The sequence below is a fragment of the Lactuca saligna genome, chromosome 6 (genome assembly GCF_052625555.1).
Source record: "Lactuca saligna cultivar CGN05327 chromosome 6, ASM5262555v1, whole genome shotgun sequence".
Lineage (NCBI taxonomy): Eukaryota > Viridiplantae > Streptophyta > Magnoliopsida > Asterales > Asteraceae > Lactuca > Lactuca saligna.
In genome coordinates this window covers 91,379,910-91,404,871 of record NC_136422.1, presented here as the reverse complement: position 1 = coordinate 91,404,871, position 24,962 = coordinate 91,379,910, and the positions used below count along the sequence as shown (strand labels likewise).

Sequence of the window (24,962 nt, the reverse complement as noted above, 5' to 3'; positions counted from 1 at the left end):
CTATGACTCCACCCTTAGTTTTCCCAACACCAAATGCAATAGGGAGAAACTTAGCTATTACCATCCATGCCTACTTCTAGGAACATGGTACCCAAGTATTTCCCTTTAAGGTATGCGTCGTCAATGATAACAATCGCCACATCAACAAAGAATACAAGATCGTATAAGAAACAGAAAAAGAAATGCAGTGTTTGATAAACAATAAGAGTAGAGATCCTGAAATGAAAAGATGATATGACAAGAAAGTTGGGAAAATTGTCTTTTTCGTTTTCTTTATAAATAATAAATAATAATTAAAAAATTACAGAAAATGTAAGTATCTATGTATGTTGGATGGATGATGTTCTTTGCTGTCTGGTATACTCCCAGAGAGCAATGGCACCGCTGACATGAACATTGAGTGATCTTACAACTCCTAATTGAGGGATTTCAATGCAGCCATCCAGTATATGAATCAATTCCACCGGGATCCCCTCCTTTTCTCGACCAAGTACTAAAACCTGTATGATGATCACATTTAATTTACTTTAATTTTAATTTATAACAACAAAGTTTGCCAAACAAACAGATGAGTTGCAAGGAAGGATTGACAAAAATGACTAAATCTACCTTCAACTCAATAATTTTACTTACTTCTAAAGGTTGTAAAGGATTACAAATATATCTATTGCTTAACCTCTTTGTGTCTTAGCATTGTCTTTGTGTTTAGGCTAAAATGAAAAAAACAACAATGTAATGTACTTCGATTATAGCTCGTGTTCGTAGCAATGTGATACAAATACTTAGTGTTATAATTTGGTAGATTTCAAAGCATAGCATTGTATTGTAGTTTGAAAAATCTAGCCAACCCAACTAGAGTCTGACCATTGAATTGAAGGGGGTAGTTTGTCATCACTGGGCATCAAATTTTTTCTTATCAAGTAGGAACTGAAAGGTCAAAGCTTTGTAGGGCTATTTTCCAGGATGAGAATTGAGAAAACAACACAACTATAAGAGATGGAAAGTGAATTGGCCCATTGACATATTAGCCTAATGCATGCCAAACGCATTACAAGACCGTTTGTTGTGCTGTGTAACAAACAAACAAGGAGAAGAGAAGTAGTAATGAAATGAACAAAAGTAGAGAAGTTAGGTGGGGTGGTTGTTTACCGTTTTTGTAGGGAAGAGATATTGGTCAAGAGAAAGGCTGTTGGCTGTTTGCTCTAAACCGAGGATAGAGAAGCCCTCTCCTTTCTTCTTCTCCAAGAAACCCTTAACATTGCTTACAGGTACCTCTATTATGGGAACCCACTTCTCTGCAGTCACACTGCCAACAAACAAAATAACCTTCCGTTACTTTAATTCCAAACCTTGTTTTATTTGCTTTTTCACTTAAAATGAGGAGGAATACATAACATAAATAACAACACATTCTCATTGCCTTGCTCATACCAATATACATGAGAAACCATGCCATGGACAACATATTTGTTTAATTTGCAAAAAACTTTCTATATCTAACAACTACAGTGCAATGGAACCCGGAAACACCTCAACTTTAACTTACTTATCAAGTCAAGTTATATGTGTTATAAGATACGGTTCCATTTAAAATAATAATAATTTGTTTCGGTTATACTACATCTACACACCCCTTTGGTGGAGACGAGACTGTACTGTAGTAACAGAAAAATGAATGCAACACACCCAACCTTGTCTCATGGCCTGGGTTATGCAACGCACTACTTTTCTCTTTTTTTGGTTTGGATAAAGTACCGACTGAATAAATGATATTTAAAAGATATTAAGGAAAAACAGAACTTGAAGAAATTGAAGGAAGCCTCTTTTCCCAGACTTTCTCTATCAAGTTGTAATTGATTCAGAAACAAAACCTAAGTTTGAATAACAAACCTGATAAGTTGAAACTGCTTGTCATGCAAAATGTTCGCATTATCAATCACTAAACTCGCTGCTTTAAAAACCTGCACATCAACACACGGTATTTGTTGTGGATTGTATATAGCATCTGCAAACAACCTCAGTGACGGCTATTTATGAATAAAATGGTTGTACTGCATGCACGTGTGTGTGTGTGTTTGTACTACACTTGTTAACTGTTCTTTTGTTTTTTTTTTTTTTTTGCATTAAGGGTTAAATGCAAGAAATAACAACATACTTCCATTGATTCAGTTATTATAGGATCTTACTTTCATTTCTTCCTATTACAACAATCAACTTTGAAAAATCCAGAAAATTATAGCAAACTGGTTTTAGATTTTAAAAAGTACAATGTTCTAATAGGGATTAAAAAAAGGTAGATTTTTCGAGAAAAGTGAAAGTAGAAGGATGTTATAGAAAGAAAGTGAAAGTACCTCACAGGTGCGTGCCAATCCAGCAAGGTTAGGCACACGATCAAGTAAAGAAGCTACAAGAATGATTTGTTGTCTTCCAGATTTAAGTTTATCCATACCAACATGTCTTGCTCTTATTGCCTCATCAACAAGCTCATCCTCCTTTTCCACATCTACATAGACATACACTCAAATCAAAACTAATTTACCCAATTAAAACATCACTTTATTTTTGCATTTACGTTTACTATATAAGGAATCACCAATTTATCAACTTAGCAACTTAATTATTTTCTGTCATTATATATATATATATATATATATATATATATATATATATATATATATTTCACCGGTGTTGATTTTTCTTAATAGGACATACTATTTTGGAAAATCAAACCAATTTTAGCAGTGAAAAATGTATTTGCACGCCTTTGCTACAACTCTTTTATTTGTTTATTATAGCATTCTACTTTCATTTTTTTCCTATCACGGCATTGTACTTTGAAAAATCTAACCTATTATAGCAACGTTGTCCAAATACAAAGCAATTTTCACTGCTATAAGTGGGTAGATTTTCCAAAGTACAATGCCTAATATGAAAAAGATTTTTTAAGGTACTATGTTATTGTTAGGTAGACTTTTTAAAGTACAATAATGTTTTAATAAGAAAATCTTTTATGTATAATCCTGTAAGTTGATATTCCATACATTTTATTTAACCCTTATGCAAATGTCAAAACATACCCAAAAGTGAATTAATAGTGGTGTTTCTGTTTATAGAGGTGGAATGTGAATCCTGGAACTCATGCTTGGAGACAGTAACTTTTTTCTGGAAATCCAATGACACATCATGCTGCAATTTTGAAGTTGTTTCATCTATGACTTGACCAATTGACTCAGAATCTTGCACATGTATTTGCTCATTTTTCAGTTGTGTTGCATCCTTGGCCATTGAACATCTGAGGTCTTTTCTGACATCCTGCAATTGTATGAAATGGAATGATGAAGAAATAGAATGGACAGGATAATGGAATGAATTTCTTATGGATTTTCCATAATATATGTAAATATAACCATTAGTTCTAAATTTGAATTCTAATCCATAAATTATTTAATTCTATTTCATGAACTTTCATTTACAAAATTAACAGAAGAATATAAAAACAAACAGTTATTTTTTATTCCATCATGCGAAACAATATCTTACATTTAGAAAGTCGATGACACGCTCTAGGAGGGATACGTGAGCACATTCAAATTGGATGTCCTGTAAATGAGAGAAATAAACCAAAAATGAAGAGAAATCGGTGGTAATCAACAGTCGTTGCTAATTTGTACAAGTGTCTTTCTTACATCAACTCGATTACTGAAAATTCCAGCTGGCATTATGGATTTGTTTGGATCAAAAGCATCAAGATGAACTTCCATCGATACTCTCAACCTGCCACACAGGTCAAGACAAACTACCATTAAAGAAAGCACTTCTAGAAGATGAGTAACTGAAGCCAATGTCTAGGGGTAAGAAAGAAATGCAACATGCATATTGGGGTATCTGAGCATGGCAATGAAATGATTCATTACATTCCGCGATCATGTTTGGTTGGCTTGTAAGAATAGAATGAATTTTCAATGTTGTATGTAGTAGATATAGTGTATAGTTCTAACTATACTCTAATTTCTATACATTATATAGTTGAAAATACAGCTGCAGCAACAAACACCCATTAGATTCCTTTTCATATTCCAACATACGAAATGGTAGGTATGAATATGATAAAATAGCATAATAAAGGTAAAAACATGTGATACATACCGTGCACAGTCAGAGTTATCCTCCAAATAAGATTTTAATTCCATGAAGCACCTTTTCTCCAAGGCCGGCATTTCAACATCAAGTGCAGGCACAGGCATCAATTTGGAAAGAACTTGGTATACTAATAACTGCATATAACAACTAATCCATATTCAGACTTGAAATAGTCCATCTCCATCTATTCTCTAAAGACGTAAATGCCCTCCTCCTTGTCCTAGAAAGTTTGTCAAGTCCTGTCCAATCCCGTTTTGGAAAAGGAAATACTGCACCAGTTATAGAGAAATACCAATACAAATACCTGGGTAAAACCACGTAAACTGTGGTGATGTGACGTTAGCAGAGGAACAATGGGAGGAAGCAATTCATCTAAATGTCTAGTTGATTGAGGAGCATGAAGAATAACATTTGCTGCTATGAATACATATGATGACAGAGCCTGCACATCATCACAAACATGATTAATCAATCGCAACAAGGTAGCTTATCCAAAACGCATCAGTGAATGCCCCATCCTCCTCCAAGTCATTTTCCCAAATATTTTTTAAACTTCATTTATCTGGATAATACTTATTGTGTCGGGTGAACTAGTTTATAATATCAGGTAATGAATGATACTTGCCTGGGTTCTCATATCGTATTTCCGGACCATTGGGACTAACTGCTCACCAACCTGCAAGTCGGTGCATACGGTTATTGTAATAAACAAGCAAATTGTTTTTTCGGGGTTAAATAATATACAAATCAAACATTCCCTTCCTCACCAGTGATGGAAACTTCAAATATACATAGATCGCAAATGTTTCCAAGTACTGTCGAACACCAGGCATGTTGTTTCTCTACATCAACATTCAACAGTAAAAACTAAAAACATTATGAAGGAATCAATGGATACTCCCAACGAATATTCACATAACATGTTGATATCACCATACTTAATAAGTTAATACCAACAGCTCTTAATGGACTTAACAACCAACACCCTAACTTCAGTTTAAACTATTCATCATGTTGTGATTCCATATTATTATGATCAATTTATGTTATTAATAATCATGTTGTGACTAGATATAAAATTTTAGTATTTCATCTTTGTTAAGTTTGGTCAATTAATATTTCAAGTTTTTCATCACTTTTTAGACGGGTAAATTGGTCATTTACTCTGGTTGAGACATCCTGACCAAAATAAATAAATAAAAATACACAACTTTCTCCGAACACACACCATTTATCCACTGAACACCTAATGGGAAAAAAGAAGCAAACCCTATGTCTGATGACTAAGGGCATTGAGAAGAAAGTTTGTTAAATTCTTGATTGACTACTGCCACATTCTAAGTCCATTCTTGGTCAACCATCAGATTTTAGACTTTAGAGTAAGATGTGCACAAAATTATAATTATTCAAATGAATTGAGTTTTGCAGATTAATGACAGTATGAAGGTTTAGAAGTTGCTCAACCTAGGTCACGTACTAACCCCTGTTTCTTGGAGTTTTTAATGAGAAGAGGAGTGAAGCAATGAAGAAATGATGAAATGCAAGTAATGGCATTGTACTATCATTTACAACCTGCTTCCTTTCTTTTTCTATTACAAAATTGTAATTCCATTTTTATTCTTACTAAGGCATTACCTAATATTATAACATTGTATTATCAATCATTTTTTTTCTTGTTGGGCATTATACTTGAAAAAAATCTACCCAACTATAGCAGTGAAATTGCTTTGTACTATGATGGAATTGCTATAATTGGATAGAGTTTTCAGAGTACAATGCTATAACAGGAAGAAATGAAAGTAGGATGCTATGCTAAACAAATAAAGAAAAGGATGTTTCCATTTTTAATCCAAAAAGGTAACATATATATATATATATATATATATATATATATATATATATATATATATATATTCTTTCCTAATCATAAGGACTTTCTTCCTAAGCATAGGTCAAATGTGCTAGAGCTTCAAGAAATAGAATCGTCTTTTTCCAAACAAGTTATTTGATGATACTAGTGAAGCATCCTCTACTTACATAAAGGGCCGTATGTAAGCAATCCATTACTTGAGATACTATTTCTTCATCAACAAATCGCGATAATATACAGATCATTTGCCAGGCACGAACTTTCCGCCTATGAGTCTGCCACAGAAAAAAATCAAGACAACACAAGTTGAATTACAAGGAATAAGACGTATTTTCAGCATCTTACTTTCCATTACAGCATTGTACTTTCAATTGTTTTTTCTTTAAGATGTATTTTCAAAAATACAGTCAATTATAGAATTGTACCTTAAAAAAAATTCTTTCTAGGACATTTTACTTCGAAATTATATCTGAAAACTGTTTGTATTCGGATGACATTGCTATAATTGGGTATATTTTTCCAAGTACAATGTTGTAACAGAAAGTAATGAAAGCAGGATGCTATAATATATATATATATATATATATATATATATATATATATATATATATATATATATATATATATATATAAGAAATAGCAACATACTTTCATTTACCTATGTAGCAGCATCCTAATTTTATATATTTTTATCAGAGCATGGCAATTTCTTTTTCTTTTTTATCAAAGCAGTGTATTTTGAAAAGTGTACTCAATTACAGCATTGTAGTTTCAAAGGTTTTAGAACTAGGGCATAATAGTTTGAAAATTCTACCCAACTAAAGCAGTGAAATTTCTTGTATTTGGATGACATTGCTATAACCGGATGGATGATTATTGAGAGTATAATGTTGTAAGAGAGAAATGAAAGCATGATGCTACGAGAAATAAATCAATTGCTATAGCCTATAGTGATAAGTAAATGGCTCGAAACTAACCGCACTGTACTTCTTATATAACTCCTTGGAAAGATCGGTGTCGCTCACCTGCATTTCAAATCATCACAATCACAATGACACAATCAGCCAGACAACACACAAAATGATAATCGGAGGAAAGCAGTCATTCTAGTCCTTATAATATTCCAATTTCAAAGACTATAGTCGATCATATGATGTCTAAAATAAAATTTTCCTAATTTGCAGAATGATTTGGAAGGAATTGGGATCTATCATAGGAAATGGAAATACAACAATCTTGCAGAAATTGAATTCTACCATGTGTTTGGTTGGCAGGATCAGAAAGTGGGATGGAATTATCGAGCCTTCATGAGTGAGAGTGTAGAAAACTAAAACAAAAAGAGAGGTGTTTACAAAGGAGGAAATACTGTTTCATCGGTCAAAAGGATTTTGTAAAATCAACTCCAATGGAAATCATCTACAACCAAATGCAAGATAGGTGGGAACCAAATGCTCATACAAGTATTTCGAGTTTCAGACTCATCCCTCACATGTCTATAACACATTAACAGAAAAAGTCAACAGAATTCATCATCAGCTTTTATTGGGCTGAATAGCTACATGCTTCCCTTTATATATGTATTATAGTTTACCATAGCATCTAACTTTCATTTCTTTCTAATTCTATCACAGCATTGTACTTCCATTTTTTACTAATTAAGGAAAAATAACCTTCTACTTTTAAATTGCTTTCCTTATTAGGATGTTAAACTTAGAAATTATAGTATTTTATCTTTTTGTATTTAATTTGCATCACTATAACTGGGTAATATTTTTAAAGTACAATGCTAAATGTAATATGAAAATTACCACAGAATTTAAGAGCTCAAGCAAAAACAGTTTGCCAGATTGCAGGGAAGCATGGCTGCTTTCGGTTTCATCATTTGAGCCCACCGTATCCGCCAAGTCTGCTAGCTTGTTGAACATAACAGCAACAGACACCCTTGCATAAAGCTCCGTATTCAAGAATACCTAAATAATATCAAAACATTTTAACCACAAACTTACGCCCAGTTTGGATTTTTGTTTAGAACACTACCGTTTCTCCTTACTTGACTGAGTATTTAAGATTTCATTAGTTAGTCGTGTTGTCGTATATATGTATAACGCTTTTTTTTCTATTACGTACATAGATATTGTAAAATACAACAAATATGAGTTCGTTTTGTACTATTCATCAGCCACTTTTATTGCTTTATGGAAATGGAACTGAAGCTTATGCTTGATTGTAGAAAGTACAACTCCCGTGAGACTTGTTATCAACTGGATTCGGTAGCTGAATTGCTCTAGGTATAATAAGATCAGTTTATCAAAAATCTTAATGAACCCATTTACTATTTAATGTTAATAGTTTTTTTAGGCAAAAGCAAAACACATCATGCCTCATGAGATTTTAACCTCCCACCTCAGTTAACTCGGGATCGCAACTCGGCGACAAAATTGATACTTCAGTCTTTGCATCATGATTTTCAGTCACTTCAGCTTCAAAATCCTCATCAAATGCCACTGGTATCATAACATAATTATAACAGATACACCAAAGACTAAATGCAAGAAACAGAAACATACTTTCATTTATTTGTGTATTATAACATCCTACTTTTTATTTCTTTCCGTTACCACATTACATGTAATCTTTTTCCTTGTCAAGGCATTATAAAGCTCTATGCAACTATAACATCCTACTTAAGATTTTTCTTTTCTTATTTGGCATTATGATTTGAAATATCTATCCAGTTATGGCGTATAACTCAGTAGATTTTCAAACTGCGATGTTGTAATAACCAAATCAATGTAGTATCATTTATTTGTGTATTATAACATCCTACTATTATTTCTTTCTTTGACAGCACTTTGCACTATCGGTTTTTTGCCTATGAAGGCATTGTACTTTAAACAGTGCACCCAATGAAAATTGCTTTGTCTTTGCATTATATTGCACTACAATGTTGTAGTAGGAAGAAAGGAAAGTAGGATGCCATAATAATGGAAGTGCATTGCTATTACACCTGATATGTTAATATTAATTTCCTGGTAATGGTAACAAATAAAGGGTAGGGTAGTTATGAATATATATATATATATATATATATATATATATATATTTAGAGAGAGAGAGAGAGAGAGAGATACCAGAACCGTAGAGAGTTAAGAGCTTCAACTCCTTCATGTAGTACTTAATGGCCATTGGATGTGTGAGCCAAAGCCCTGTTAAATGTAACGCTGCAAGACGGATAGTACGCGGACTTCTTGTTCCTTCTTCAAGAATTTTCTCAACAAACTGCAGAAAGATATGCTAAATTTATTATGCCCATATTCTCTTTAACTTGACAGAAAAAAGCACGATTAGAGCTGCACTTTTTTCGCCAAGAAAGCTTCTACTCCAATAACTACTTTTTTTAAAAGTGAAGTTTGCATCATTACCAGTACAAATAACCGAAATGTTTATGTAATAATACCATAAAAACTCGTATTGTGGAAAAAACACAAAAAAAAAATAAATAAATAAAAGAGCAATAGAAAGATGAAAACTCTAGAAAAACAAGAGGCCACTCCCGTTGAACCCATAATCAAAATTACATAACTGAAAAAGAACCGAACGAAATTGGATCAGTTCTTTTGGGGATAGAAACCAACTTTTTCAGTACAATTTTGGTTTTAAGCAAAAAGAAAAAAGAAAAAAAAAAATCATGGTTCGATATTTCGGTGTCCTAGGCATAGTGGAACCACACCAGTCCATCCCGAACTTGATGGTTAGACTCCACTACGGTGACAATATTGTAGGGGAGGTCCTGTGGAAAAATAGTTCGATGCCTGGATGATAAAAAACTTGACACCTCCCGTTCTACTTCTTTAGCATGAAAGAAAAAAAAATCAAAAGGTTTTCTTATTCAAAACCCCAATTATGGCATCCCCTATGTCCCACTTCACACCTCGTTCTTGTAGAGATGAAGGCGCTTTGACATCTTAACCCAATTACCTGAAATGGTTGGGAGAGCAAAGGGTAATGCTGGGAAAAGATGAAGTGGGGACTGTAGCTCATAAGCTTACAACAACCGGCCCAAAAGGGAACTTGGGGTAGCAAAATCATGATCGGGATAGCCGACCAAAAGCTATGGAACTTGGGTGTGGGTGGGTCTTTTGTCGAAATGGAATGGCCCTTTTACTTGTTATTTTTATCATATATGTTCTCGAGTCTTCTTATTGTTATCATCATCAAACCCAAAATCCCATATGAATGGGGTAGCGGAAGGTAGATGTTGCCAGTCTAACCTCTACCTGAGTTGGACGGCCGTTTCATGTTCTTGATGTTAGAAAACCAGGAAGAAAAACGTGTTATGGAAAAACACAAATTTGAAGAAAAAAAATATGATAACCGTTAAAACCATGGAAAAAAAAATGATACACTTGAACCCAAAAACCGAATAAAATGTATTTTTTCGAGGCTAGAAACCAACTTTTTTCATTTCAGTTTTAGGCAAAAATTGAGCCAAACACTCGCCCCTATACCCACCTCTAATGCTTGGCAAAACTTTATATGTGTATACATGTAATGTAAACATATATAATTAAGTTATATAAGTATAGAAGGGAAGTCGGGCAGAAGTTATTACATACCCACTTCAAAGGCCCAGGGGTGTTGTCAAATTCATGCATGTCCATATTACCAAACACTGAATCATGTAAAACGGAAGATAAAAGTGCAGCAATAGGTGCAACCCTTCGCTTGTTACAACTGACATGCAATAACCATGAAGATTGTACCAAATGCCACATCATCTGCAACACAAAAAAAGATGTAATTTTCAGCCATCTGATTTAGAAATCTTAAATTTGAAGTACGACTTAAATACAAGAAATAGCAATGATTTGGTCAACTTTCATTTCTCATTATTATAGCATTGTACTTTGAAATTTCTACCCAATTATAGCAATGCCATCCAAATACAAATCAACTCTCACTGCTACGGTTGAGTAGATCTTTTAAAATATAATGTCTTTATAAGAAGAAAAATTAAAACTACAAGGGTAGAGTTATCAAAGTAGAAAGTCTCAAGAAGAATAAAACTTGAAAGTATAATGTTGTAGACAAGACTAGGATGCTATAATCAGGGCCGGCCCAATACAAGGGCGGCTTGGGCAAATGTTCAGGGCAGCAAGGAAAAAGGGGCATAATTTTAGCCCAATCTCTTATAGTATAGGTAAACTCAGCTCTTAAACTGGTGTTGGAGTGTTGGATTATCAGTCCCATCGACGATTCTTCAATCGAGGCAGGAAAGCAAGGGCATGAAAACTAAAAGCCCCAATTCGATGCATTGAAAAATGAAGATGCAATAATCACAATGTAGAAGACGATGAGTTTCCTATTGGCAACTGTCTATTGTCTCTAACCTCCTGATTCTTCAATACGGCTATACATCTCAGTCTCCCACATTCCAATCATATTTGGTATTTCACCAGACCAAGCGTTCAATTTGTAAAACTAAAAGACAATATCTCTCTGATTCTCTCTTCAATTCAGAATTTTGGTCTCGATTTGGCGATTTCTGTATCCCATCCATGGACGATTTGATGCCCTCCCCCATTTAATCTGTTTTGTTACCCATTCAATTCCTAAATAGTTGATATGTTCTCTCATTTAATCGATTTCTGGATACAATCCGCAAATAAATCCCCGTTTTAAGTTCTGCTACTATTGACTTTTTAAGTGAAGAGTGAAGACAAGAGTTCGAGACTTCAGAATTGGAGTTCAAAGTTTGCTTCAGGCTTCTAGAGCTATTTTTTCTATTTGATTAATCTTAACTCTTATTTCTCGGTATCTATTAAATCTGTATTTTATCTTTCTGATCTTCTCTCTAATTAATCTGAGTTATCTTTTATCTAAACTCTAAAGTTCGAATTTTGTTTGAAAGCTGGAGGTATGTTTATGTGTTTTGATTTCTGATTTAGAGAGGTTTGGAGTTCATCTATTCATGTATTTAACTTCATATTTGTCTTTCTCATTCAGGTTTACTTTTCTCTCTCAGTATGCCAAGATTCCTTGAGTTCTTGGCCGGCTTCGCAATTATAAATCTAAAATTCTTGGAGACTTAGAGTTCGTATAAGGATTTTTTATTCCATGGCATTGTTTTTTATTTGATTAGTTTGATGTTTTAAATACTAAATTTTGTATTTTTGTTTTGAAGATTCTCAATGTCAAAAATAGTTAAAGTTATATGTTTGAATAAGTTGTGATTTGAAACCTATGCCACCTGAGTACTTGACCTTTTGAACATTTGGAGTTCAAAACTACTTCTACAACTCTATAAACCATTCATCTTTTTTGGTTATTTTAGTTTCATTATTGTAGACTTAACTAAAATAGTATATCTACCATCTTTCTCTAATATATTGTTAAATAAACTTGTTAAATATATATATATATATATATATATATATATATATATATATATATATAGTCCTTAAAAGTTTAGATTTGATTATTCCTCTTTACTTAATCAGTTATTAATATCTAGTTTTATTTTTCAGTTAGAAATGCCTGAGGCTTTGTTATTGTAGATAGTGTGAGGTAGATTTTCAATTGGTGAAAATGTATAATGTATTGGTAGTGTATTTACTTTTGAAGGGCATAAATGTAATGTCGTATTAATATGAAATTTAGTTAATTAAAATTTTTACTGTGCTTATGTTTAATAAATTTATGTTATATAAGTGTTTGGTGCATTGTTCGATACAGATATATCGGCATCATTTCTTCATCTCGCCCTGGATATGAAAAATCAATGGACCGGCCCTGGCTATAATTCACAAATCAAAGAAAGTACATTATTAATCACCCATTGTTATCAAATATATTAATCAACTCCTTGGTTTAACCAATAGCATCGGTAAGAGTAAGACACTACACAGGTGGGTTTATTCAACAGAAACAAACTTGAGAAGTTTGGGAGAACCTGAACATCAATGGCATTGACATCGTATGAAGAAACAGCTGAACCTTTGCATCCTCCTCCTAAAGCAAAAAGATCCAGTACCAATCTGGCAGATCTTAGCATGGGCAGAACAGAACCTTCACTAGCATTTTCAAGGCTGTCAATTAATTGCATTACTAGAAAATGTTAGGTTCCTCAAAGTAAGTCATATCTGCCACAATCAGTTATGACACATCACAAAAATTATATACAGAGTGTTTCTTTTTTACTTCATGGACATAATAACCCGGTAAGCTAATTTCTTTTTTACTTGATGGGGAATAAAAGAGCCACAAAGATATGCAATAGAAATGATTCACAGAGGAGTCTTCTTGTGGTTGATTTACCTGTCAACTAGATCATTGAAGATCCTTCTGACTACACCATCTGAGATGAAGTAATCACAATTTTCTATGTAAACTCCTCTTTCAAGAGCATGCTTTGATACTGACAACAGGGATTCCAAGCACATCCACTGAATCAATCACAAGAAGATCGACAGGATTAAGCATAAAATATGACAAATTAGCAATACATTCTCCATGCCCAATAAAAAAAAGCATAATATATGTTATTTCAATATAATTTAGAAAGGAGAAAAAAATAAAGCCTTAATAGAATCGAAAAGGAATGGAAAGGTTATGGAAGAAACAAAGTAGTTGAATGAATGATTACATTACATGAATTTCATATGAACTATAATATTATATGGTAGAACGCAAATACAAGTTATAGTTTCAACACTGTTATAAAATTCTTTCACTATAATTAAAGAATTTATTATTTACAAAGTTATAAAATTACCAATGGACCTATGTGCCCCTCAACCAAAGGTTGAGAGTCACATCTCGTTTGGGAAGAAAGGTGTAGATTTAGGAGTAGAGTAGTGGGTGCGAGTTAACAACAGTACATTTTAATAAATAAATAAAGAGTAGAGTAAATAAAGGCTCATTAAAACCAAATAAGATTATATGATAGAGAATATTTAGAAGTTACTTTTAGAAGATAAAATTATAATTTAATTAGAACCATGCAATTTTAAAAAAATATATATATCAGAAAGGTTAGTATCATAAAATTAGGTTCCATTCCATGATTAATGGAAAAAACTACCCCTCCCTAACGAATGATTTTTTTAATGGAGGCTAAAGGATCAGACAATTCCTTTCCATCAGGCAAAACAAAGAGTTATTTTTCATTCATTATTCTGTGATTCCCTCAGATGAGACCAAACACTAATACGTAATTAGACTTGGCAATTCGAGAACACAAATCCGTGAGTGACACGAATACATCTCGAAAAGGGAGATGAAGCTTATTTCTCTGTGTATTCGTGTCGTGTCTGACACGTGAAAACGACATGAATCATCACGAATTGCCAGGTCCAACGCTAATAAAAGACTGCATCAACTGAACAAACTCTTAATACTGTAGATGCTCACCTTCCAGTCAATCAATATTGCTCTTCGCGCCCGTGCCAAATGTCCAGCCTCAATCAGATTATTGATGTTCTCCAGATATATCTCAACAAAGTAATCTATATGGGGTTTGACTTTTACTTGAGCTTCCGGATCCAAAAGATTATATGATCGGGTTAATAGACCCAATGCTGAAGGGGAAGGCATAAACACTAGTGACTTGAGGATATGATGTAACGCTTCATATGCTCCTACGTAGATTTCTGCTTTACTCTGCATACAGGACCAAATTTACTATACAACAAACTCAGACTTCATGACACCTTTAACACCCATTTGTTCTTTCTTGTACTGTGTGTGGTGAGCCTTGATGTCAATGGAACAAATATTGTTATTTTTGTCCACCCAAAAGGTGTTCAAGCTTAGCCCTCAATCTCTCATTTTTTGCAAAAGATGTGAATGCCCTTAACATTGGAAATGGCCCTAGAAGTCTAGTCCTATCCCGGGTAACAAACACAGCCTTACAGAGCTAAAGTATTATAATATAAGATGACCGTACATACCTCTGAGTTACATGTTGTGCAAGAAATTATCTTCCAAGAGAGTTGCCAAAGAACACTCAAAGTAGAATTCAAAGACTCTTCTTCAAATTGTGCACAATATGAGCAGATTGATGCAAGAGTCTTAACACAAATTATCTGTATGCATGCGGAAAATTAACAATAAAATCACCACCATCAGGACTATGACTAGAAGCAATGTGATTATGAAAGCCCTCGTATATATTTTAAGGGCTACATGCAAGAAAAAGCAATGTGCTTTCCTTTATTTGTGTACTAATGTACTATATATTTTCTTTCTAGTACATCAAAAGAAAATTCATTAGTATATCTAATTAAGGCATTGTACTATGAAAAATCTACCAAACTATGGCATTGTATTTCCGATTTTTTTGTTCTTAATGGGAGACTATATATATATATATATATATATATATATATATATATATATATATATATATATATATAAAGCCCATCATAGCATTTAAAGTATCTTTGTATGTGGATGATATTGCTATAAATGATAGAATATGACAAGTATGGTTGCTATTCCTTGCAGTTAACCCTAAGATCATGAAAGAGATATGGAGCATACTAGAAATCATACAGCTTGCAATACAGCAGTAGTGTTAGAAGATGACAAGCGCCGTTGACTAAGCCCTCCTAGCCTTCCTTTAATGGATGAAGGTAGAGTTGTGTCCCCACCCTCACCCTCCTTTGACCAGAAAACCAAACATGACTGCAGGGTATATGATTCCAGATCCTTCTGCATGCAACTCATGTTAATAACTGCCACTAATCATTTGTACCTAATTCAATAGAACATAGGGCTAAACACAAGAAATTGCATCTTTTTCTTATCAAGTGGAGCCATTTCACTTTGAAAAAATCTAGCCAATATTTTTAATTCATTTCTTATTAGGACATAAATACTTCGAAATTCTACTTGATTATATAGCAGTGAAAATTGTTTCATATTCGGGCGACACTGCTATAACAGGGTAGATTTTTCAAAGCATGATGTTGTAACTGAAAAAAATGAAAGTAGGATGCTATAGGTGTTAGTAGGTTGCTATTTCTTGCATTTAACCCAGGAATATAACTTTCTATACCAATATGAAGGTGAAGAGTTTAGTGAACTTGTTAATAATCATGGAAGCATCCATAGACCCTGCATGATCCACCATATCAAGCAAACCATTGGTTCTTTGTCCATGCCTATCAAGTGTTAAGGTTTTCTTTTCATGGAGTTGTTGAACAACACTCAAGATTAGAATCATATATTTTACTGGCAACCACTTCCAGTGACCATTCTTATTGCAGATGTCATTGCCATGTGATTCAATAAACTGCACCAACAAGTACAAGATCTGTAAGCTGATGAAGTATAACAGCAATGAACAATGAAACAATGAAACCGAATAATCTGAACAATGAAGAAGGTGATGGAATTAATGGAAGAAATTGCAAATGACAAATCAATCAGGAGATTGCCCAGGGATGTGGTCCCTCTCTCACTGAGAATCAAATCTCATGAGCCAATACAATACTAACAAAATTACATCATATCGAATCTTACACATTCCCTGCTTATTTATTCTATTTGATGGCATAACTAACTAATTAGCCACTTTTCTTTTTTGCCCTCATTCCCCTTCTAGAATATATCAGCAATGGCCTTTGTGTGTATACAGCAAAACAAAAAGATTATGCATTTGTAATGATTCCATGACAATTAATGATCTCACTCATCCAAAAGTAATGATTTCATGCTTGAATCAACCAATCAAAAAGAGAGCAATATAATGAGTAAAGGCCTTGAGATTTCAAGGGAAGAAAGAATCTGAACTAAAGCATTTACTGCTGGAAGTATGCTCATGGTCACGCCAAACTGGGGTTGAGTGTACCATATGTCGAGTCAAACAACCCCAATTTTGCAAAAGGATTTAGAAGGGTCCTCATTTTGCAAAAAAACCTCTTGTAAACTGCCCAAATTATAAAAAGGTCCCCTACATCATGATTCTTTTTCTCAATCTTAATGAAATATAATTTTATCAACCATGAAGCCACAAAAAAAATACCTGAAATAGAGAATCTAACTGATGTTCCTCCTCTAGTATAAGAAACAGTGTGTGTGCCCATCTTTTTGCTTTAAGCTCCCACATTTCCATGTCTTCATCGTCATAATTGACAATATCATTCTTTGAGTGATTATGATTTATAAAACTTTCGGGGAATTCATTAAGCTTTTTCATGAGCTTGGATGATGTAGAAGCTTGCTTTTTATAACCTCGAAGCCATTCCTGCCCTTTTTCTCTTAATGAACCTAGAAAATAGTGGTGGTACAATAAGTAGAGTGATGTATACATATAACTGGTCCTGAAATATGCAAACAATCCAGTAATTCGGTCTGGTCGATGGCCTGGTCAACTCGGTCTAAATAAAGCCAACGATTATATATATATATATATATATATATATATATATATATATATATATATATATATATATATGGGTAAAGAGATTAGAATGATAACTGTAACCATGAGTTACATGTAAGCTTACCTCCATAGTTAAGAAAGTCATGAGGGAAAGAGGAAATAAAGTGAAGAAGGGTCTCGAGAGGCACATCAGATGATGACATTACTGAAATAGTAGCATCCAGAATATTTCTGCACACTGCCAGTACTAATCGTCAGAAGAACTTACATAATGATGCACAACAAAAATACAAGTACTCAAAAAAAAAAAAAACATAAGAAGGTATCCAGTTCAGGGGTGTAAGCGAGCCAAGCTATCTGGGCCCATTAAAAGCTCCACTAGAGCCCGAGCTTAAGTGTGTGTGTGTGTGTGTGTGTGTATATATATATAATCAGGGCTAAACACATGAAATGGCAACATACTTTCAGTTATTTGTTTATTATTGCATCCTATTTTCATTTCTTCGTATAACAGCACTGTAATTTGAAATTCTACCCAATTATATATAACTGAGAAGATTTTTTAAAGTACAACCAATGTCTTGATAAGAGAAAAGTTGAAAGTAAAAAGCTGTATATGGGTAGATTTTTCAAATTAGAATGCATCAAATAAGAAAAGAATTAGAAGTAAAATGAAAGTAAGATGCTATATGATAGTACATTGCGATTTTTTGCTTATGATATACTAAATATTTATATATTTATATTTAAGTAGCAATCTTGAACCTTTAAGACGATAATTAGGATTGAAATGTTGTTTGCTGGTGTCAAGGATAAATCTGAAAACATCAAGTAATGCTGCCTTATCATTGTAACTAGTATCTGTATCTGCAGCTTCCAATTCCAAATCAACTTCTTTCTTGTTGAGTCTCCTAACCCCATCAGCAGCAGCCGCAACACATTCAGCAAGGCTCATCAATCCCGCCCGACTAAAAGACTGGTTTTTTACAAGTAATGCTACATCCATCAACAATCTCATCTGCTCCCTGAGACATTACCAAGTCAATGGATATAGATGGTCTAGAAAGTATTTGGATGAATGATAAAATGGAAATAAATGCAAATCACAAAGCTCCTTTCCCTCACGGTCACTATTAGGTCCTTCTTTTAAATGATCCATTACATCAGAAAGAAACAACACCTATGTCATCTGTCCCACAGGTCCTTTGCAACTTTTGCAACACAACACTTGACTAAGAAGAAATTGAAAATGCATCGCTGTATCTAAAAAAAAATTACTTTATTTTGGTTTCGGGGTAGAAAATTTTACCCTTCACTTAGGCATGCAGTATATTGCTGTAAAAATGTGCTAGCACCATCAATTGTCCTTGAAGAGTAGACTCCTTTTAGTCCTAGAGAATAATCGAATAACCAATTGAGGAAATCAACAGTCAGTAAATATCAATAGACAACTAAAATATAGGAGTATTTGTCAACCAATAAATAACGATTTTTAAATGGCTTCTAATACAGTTACCATTTCAAGAAAAATACAATGATGCAACTATATATTTAATAGCCACTTCTCCGAACAAAATCAAGGTGAGTTTCAACTTTCAATCCCCATGTGGATTTGGCTTTTATTCCAGCCACCTACTAGCACGATGTGGGCTACAGGTGTTGCTGGAAGAATAACCCTTTTGCAGAAACAATATATGAAAACTAGCTATGAAAAAGCAATTTATTTGGATGGTTTTGATGATATAAACCAATAAAAGACATGAATGAGAAAGAAAAAATATGGAGCAAACCGAATTCTTTGTGGTGTACGGGATCATTCAGCCCTTGTATGAAAGAACCAAGTACAAAATCTCTAGGCACAAATTTCGCATAATTTCCATGCTTCTTCCATTCTATCCTAAAAACCGACTGCATGATCAAACACCGGACTGCACAATAAGAAGAAACATTTTAGAAACCTTTGCGGTTGTTGCCTGCTTGGATCATTCATTGATGTCTAAAACAAATGATGTCAAACTTGGCAAAATGTAAGGAAAAGCTAAACAAGGCCCAAGTTGTAATAAGGAAAGTCTCATGTCACTGACTTCCTCTATTAAGCTGTTTTCTATGCATCAAGTCAAATTCGTTCATTGATGCAGCAGATATAAGAAGAAACACTAAGACCTTGTCTTTTTCTTTTCCCATTAAGTCTTGTCTAGATTAAAAATAAAAATAAATAAGTGTTTTAAATTTTGAAAAAATGACTGGTGCACTTGGATAAGTCTAAGGAAAATATAAATGAGGACAACTTTGTAAAAAGTTATCACTTAATGGGGAAAGCCTCATTTCCTTGACAATCCGTATTAAGTCGTTTTGTCTGCATTAAGTCAAACACCATACTACCTACATATACAAGAAAAAACCATAAGTCATGTCCCCATTAAGTCAAAAAGAAACAACACCAAAGCACACTAAAGACCCATATAATTTACAGAAAACCAATTTTGTGATGAGTATATATGAATAGACTGCTTGCCTTGAGGATTATCATGGCAAAGCCCTCGTTCCCACAACACAGCTAACCAATCAAACATATCTTGTACTGTTTCCATAGGATCAAGTTGAAGCCTTTCACCAACAGCCTTCAAATGATTATCACAAGATTCAGATGTCTGGAGCAACAGGTTCATCTGCACAAAACTCAAAGTCTTAAGTTGAACTCTGAAAGAAAAAAGATGGAACTTTCAGCATCAGAGACGAAAAATCTACATATGTATAAGCAAAAAGGTTAATGAACCTGGTAATTCCATGCAGCCTCAACAAGATGAGTACCATACTCTTCAAGCATTTCATAGAGCAAGAAAAATGCACCCCATTTCAACTCCCTGCTTGAATCAGAATCAACTGTATTATTGCATAAGCTCTCTATACCAAGAGATTTCGCTTCCTTATTAGCCCAACGCTCTTTTTTTGTCAAACCATGAGAGTTTGAACTAGTCTCATTAGATATTGTCTCCAAAAGACTTGTGTCTTGCTTTCCTTTACTCCTTGTAGCTGTACTCTTCAATATATGTAATGCCTGTTTCCTCACTATGCTTTCTTTGTCAACCTAGTATTAAAAAAAATTATAAATTGCAGAATGTTTTTAATAGAAATGGAGCCTGTCAAAGGAATTGGAATCCCAACAAATTGTATGCTCATGAAATTGCAGTCTGTCACTAGTTTGGTTGGCAGGAAAGGAAAAAGAATTCAATGATTAAAACTGAACAGTTTTTTGAAATTTAAAGTTATAACTAGATATATTCTATATTGTGTGTGTGTGTATATATGATGGGGGTATGTTGGTCTTTTCATATAAAATGAAGAACAGAATTGACAACCATCAAACATGGAATTTAAAGGATTTTGATGGAAGGGAACTCCATCGATTTGGCAATGGAATGGAATCTCAATTCCAATTCCATCAGATTACGTTGAAAATCCACGAACCAACTACACCCCTAGTGTAAAGAAACAGATAGAGATATATACCAAGCCATTCTTCATCTCGTCCCAGAACTCCTTCTCAGCCCTCAGATCAAAATCAAATGTTCCATTATCCTCACATCCATCGGTCTTGGAGAAATAAGATATATACAAAGAGAGTACAGTATATGCATCTCTTCTCTCAGAAGACCCCAGCTGAAACAAATTCTTGCAGCATTTCCAAATCTTAGCAAAGAAATCCTTCCTGGAGAGTAAAAAGAGACGATGTAACATCCATCATCTTCACATAGTAGCAAAAACAATACAAGGAGACTTGAATGTGTGTGTACCTGGATAACATAAATTTCCGGGTCTGAAACACATTTGCAGATACAAATGCTTTGAAAATGTGTGGAAGGAAAACAGTGATGGCATAAGACCGATGGTCAGGGCTGTGTGAAAGCATTTGCAAAGTCATGCTACAAATATCCCAAACCAGGTTTCCCGTAAACATATCCACAACACTGCATCCATTTGCCAAAACTGATCCTGATCCTGATCCTGATCCAGACCTACTTTCTGAAACAGGTTTACCTTTTACACCTAAAGTAGATGCCAACATATGGCATGCCGTCAACAATGGGAAATACTTGAAGCTGGTCAATGTGGAGTCTTCAGCAGTCCACGTATATTCTTCACTTTCATGCATTCCCATGGTGAAACCAATCACTTTGATAAGATAGGGAACCATAGTTTCTTCTAATACCCCCCATGCATTTCTTTCTTTCACAGCATCCAAGAAACAACCCATGACCTAAATCAAAACCATATCAGCAAATTAGTGAACACAGACCTAGTTGATGTGGTGGGTAAGGTTCATAAGATGCAACAAAGTAGACATTTCTTTCCAATTAGTTTCAATCTTTTTCTTATCAGGGCATTATGTTTTGAAATTTTACCCAGGTGTGAAACTTGGATGGCATTGCTATAAATGGTAGATTTTTCAATAGTACAACGCTATAAATAAGGAGAAATGAAAGTGAATTGCTATTTCTTGCATTTATTACTTCCCTAACTTGGGCCTGACCTTGTCAACTATCGCACGATTATAACTCTGTGTCAACCTCATCAACGGAACTAACACCCTCCAAACAAAATTCCGTAAAGCTTCAACATTATTAAGCCCTGCAGAAAAATAACTTTAACTTTTAGCTTGCAGGAACAAGAAAGTAAGAGTGTACATGGAATATTATCTTATCAAATTCGAGTTCAGAAAAAAGAAAAGTCTATCGACAACAATATGAGCGATTTGCTTTGCTGTCAGCTAACCGTTATTCTGTGGGTTTCTCTAATGTGCTTATCAGATTTTTTCAAGAACATATTGTTAAATATATTAAACTCAGTTAAGTCTTTTTATTGTATGAAGATATAGCTACAACAACTTGATCGGTTTGCTTTTGGCGTGCTTATCAGTTGTTTTTGGCGATTAAATTGTAGTATACTTCCATAACATGATTTTATATATGAATCTATTGATATTTTATAATGAAATGATGCCTAAGTGGTTTATTTAGAATATCATGGAAGTAGACTTGTGCTCTCTTCAGTGGTGTTGTTTCTGGAACTAGGTGCGTCATGTACAAAGCATGTCATCTAAAACACTTGGCAGCCAAGTGATATATATAGACTTTACGTATGCTGATTGCTGAATTAAAGGGTGATTAGCATTTCATATCATTGTATTTGCCATTTGTATCGTACGCGCCCAGCATATGCCAAAATAAAAATAAAAAACTCAAGTTGGCAAAAACTAACATATGTTTGTTTTTCACACAAAAGGTTCTTTGGAGATGTTTAAGATATTTGAGAAAATGATGGCATACTTGGGTTAATGGAAGGAAAATAATGATAGCAAAACCATATAAAATAAATAAATAAAGAGTTGATGGGAAAAGCCTCATCTCCTTGATTTTCTCTTTTAAGTCGCTTTTTTTCTGAAATAAGTCAAAAAGAAAACCATATATAGCTTTAACTGACTAATCATGACCGCATTTAGTCCAGTAAATTAGGGAAAAAAAAAAAAAAAACAGCACCTTGAAGATATGCTGAGAAAAGATCACTCACTCTAACGTGTTCAACTATTTTTCTGTTTCGTTTTCCAAGTGATGGTTGCTTGAAAAAGAAGCGGATACAGTGATGTGAATCGTGAAATGCTAATCACTCATGGACTTTATATACACTCCAATCCCAGATTGAAAAGTTCACAAGACTCATTTCTAAAAACATCACTCCAAGACCATATAAATAAGCAACTTTGAAATGTGACCTTGCAGGAAAACCAATTCAAAGGTATAATTTAGACATTTATAGAGCAACATGTTGTTTACCTGGTTTCTTCAAAAGGTGACAGAGTGCACCCACATATGATGCAATATAATTACAACACTCATCATCCAAGCTTTCTTCATTCTCATGTGTAACTTCCTATTACAGAAAACAAATAGCCATGGTTAATATATTTGATTAAAATCATGAAAATCTTTTAAGACTAGAAATTTCACAAATTAAAAATGGATTATATTGCAAGTTGTTATTCCATTCCGATTCAAAGGATAATTAACAAAGCGGAATGAATCATGTTCCTTCAAGAATGGTCCATTCCATTCCATCATGCAAAATCAACAGTGACTCGATCATACCGATCATATTACTCATAGCAAACACTACTGTGGTTAGAGTTTTTTCAGTTTTCACTTTTGCTTGATAGTTGTATGCAGTGGGCGTTAGTATAAATTGGATTGATGACAAACACTTACAGGAATTACTTATATATTTGAAATTGAAGGGTTCAATGTTATCTGAAGTCTCATGTTGACCAGACTAAAGCTTTAAGAGTTAGCATTTACTAGCCTGATATGTACCTACTGAAGCAGTTTCAGATTCCAGAATATCAACGGTTTAAAGTTCATCAACCAAAGATGACATTCTGAAGATCGAATATTAGCTGCCAGCAGCTAAAAAATAAAAGAATTGTTCAAGGGCCAACTAATGAAGATTTGGTCAAAAGCAGTGATCAGGATTTAACATCAGTTCAACTGTGCACACTAAAGGACTCGTCCAAAGTGGCACAGTTGTTGCTGATGCTAAAGATGTGCTGTCATAGATGTATGACTCAACACTTGAAAGGTTTATAAAGACCGATCGAATCTCTGAAAAGTTGTCTAAATCTTTTGACAGCCTGTTTGTCTTATTAGTTTTGCCAAAAGCATGATGCTATTTAAAGGCTTCATAAACAATGTTTGAATGAGCAAGCTTTTAACCAAGACATTATTTTTCTATTATTTTTGTAACACCTAACATATTTAGCTTCAAATTTGAATCGATTTAGTAGGTAGCTGGGTTTTAGCTGGGACTGGAGCGTTTCTGTAACGCTTACACAAACAACTAAAATTGTGATACTTACCATTGAAAAAAAAAAAAAAAAAAAAAAAAAAAGAAGAAGAAGAAGAAGAAAGTATGGGCAATTCACAATATTAGTTGCGACATCATCTCAATATAGACCAAATTACCTGTAAGAGGATTGGAAGTGCATCAAGGAGCAACGAGAAAAGCAATGGTGGAGGGGAGGTTGTTGACGCTAAGATGCAATCTAACGTAGCTGGTATGGCAGACGGAGGGATACGCCGGAAACTGGACATGAGTGATGTTGCGTAATTCGTCATTATGTGTGGCTTTGCGATTAGGTTACGATGAGGGTTTATATGAGCGATAAACTATGGAGAGAAATCCAAAAAGGGATTTTGCCGGTAGGAAGTGAAGCAAGAGCAGGTTGATCGATAGAAACGGCTGGTTAAGGGTTTAGTAGGGGCTTTACCCTGTCTCCTTTGTTTCTAGACAAAACTGCGGTATTTTTTTTTAGAAAGTTTATTCCAAATTTCGATTTTTTTTTTTTCATGGTTATTTCAAAGTATGTTTCTGGTTTTGGTCTTTCAGATTACGGAATGCTTTTTTGATATATGTTTTTATGTTTTTTCTATTTAACTTAATAGAAAAAGAAAATTAATAATTAATTTATGCTCTATTTCTCTTTCTCTCCTCAAATTACATATCAGCCATGAG

At 33.9% G+C, this 24,962-nt stretch overlaps 1 protein-coding gene across 2 annotated transcripts; it reads right to left on the bottom strand.

Annotated features, from left to right (window-relative positions):
* Window positions 1–246: 246 nt before the first annotated feature.
* Window positions 247–24,738, bottom strand: LOC145000007 (tRNA/rRNA methyltransferase (SpoU) family protein). 2 transcript variants are annotated; one of them, XM_078959146.1, is made up of 35 exons: window positions 24,413–24,738; window positions 23,231–23,327; window positions 21,931–22,028; window positions 21,194–21,657; window positions 20,910–21,108; window positions 20,176–20,487; window positions 19,915–20,068; window positions 19,190–19,327; window positions 18,709–18,790; window positions 18,165–18,424; window positions 17,524–17,637; window positions 17,040–17,284; window positions 16,071–16,307; window positions 15,566–15,721; window positions 14,962–15,096; window positions 14,423–14,671; window positions 13,328–13,455; window positions 12,963–13,098; window positions 10,627–10,788; window positions 9,142–9,289; window positions 8,414–8,514; window positions 7,819–7,980; window positions 6,988–7,035; window positions 6,178–6,285; window positions 4,908–4,982; window positions 4,766–4,816; window positions 4,445–4,582; window positions 4,147–4,274; window positions 3,687–3,774; window positions 3,541–3,600; window positions 3,078–3,312; window positions 2,352–2,503; window positions 1,891–1,961; window positions 1,150–1,306; window positions 247–500 (listed from the first exon to the last, which is right to left on the bottom strand). In XM_078959146.1, the coding sequence occupies exons 1-35, from the start codon at window positions 24,563–24,565 to the stop codon at window positions 321–323; spliced, it is 5,421 nt and encodes a 1,806-aa protein (XP_078815272.1). In that variant the 5' UTR covers window positions 24,566–24,738; the 3' UTR covers window positions 247–320. The 2 variants fall into 2 exon arrangements, with proteins under 2 accessions (XP_078815272.1, XP_078815271.1); XM_078959145.1 differs by having other exon boundaries at window positions 15,566–15,724; window positions 24,413–24,737.
* Between the last annotated feature and the right edge of the window lie 224 nt (window positions 24,739–24,962).

Coding starts and splice junctions, on each gene's coding strand:
- LOC145000007 (XM_078959145.1), bottom strand. CDS start 24,565: ATGACGAATTACGCAACATCACTCATGTCCAGTTTCCGGCGTATCCCT. Junction 19,328..19,914: donor TTGCCATGATAATCCTCAAG/GCAAGCAGTCTA, acceptor CTTATTGTGCAG/TCCGGTGTTTGATCATGCAG. Junction 2,504..3,077: donor CACTATTAATTCACTTTTGG/GTATGTTTTGAC, acceptor ATGTCTATGTAG/ATGTGGAAAAGGAGGATGAG.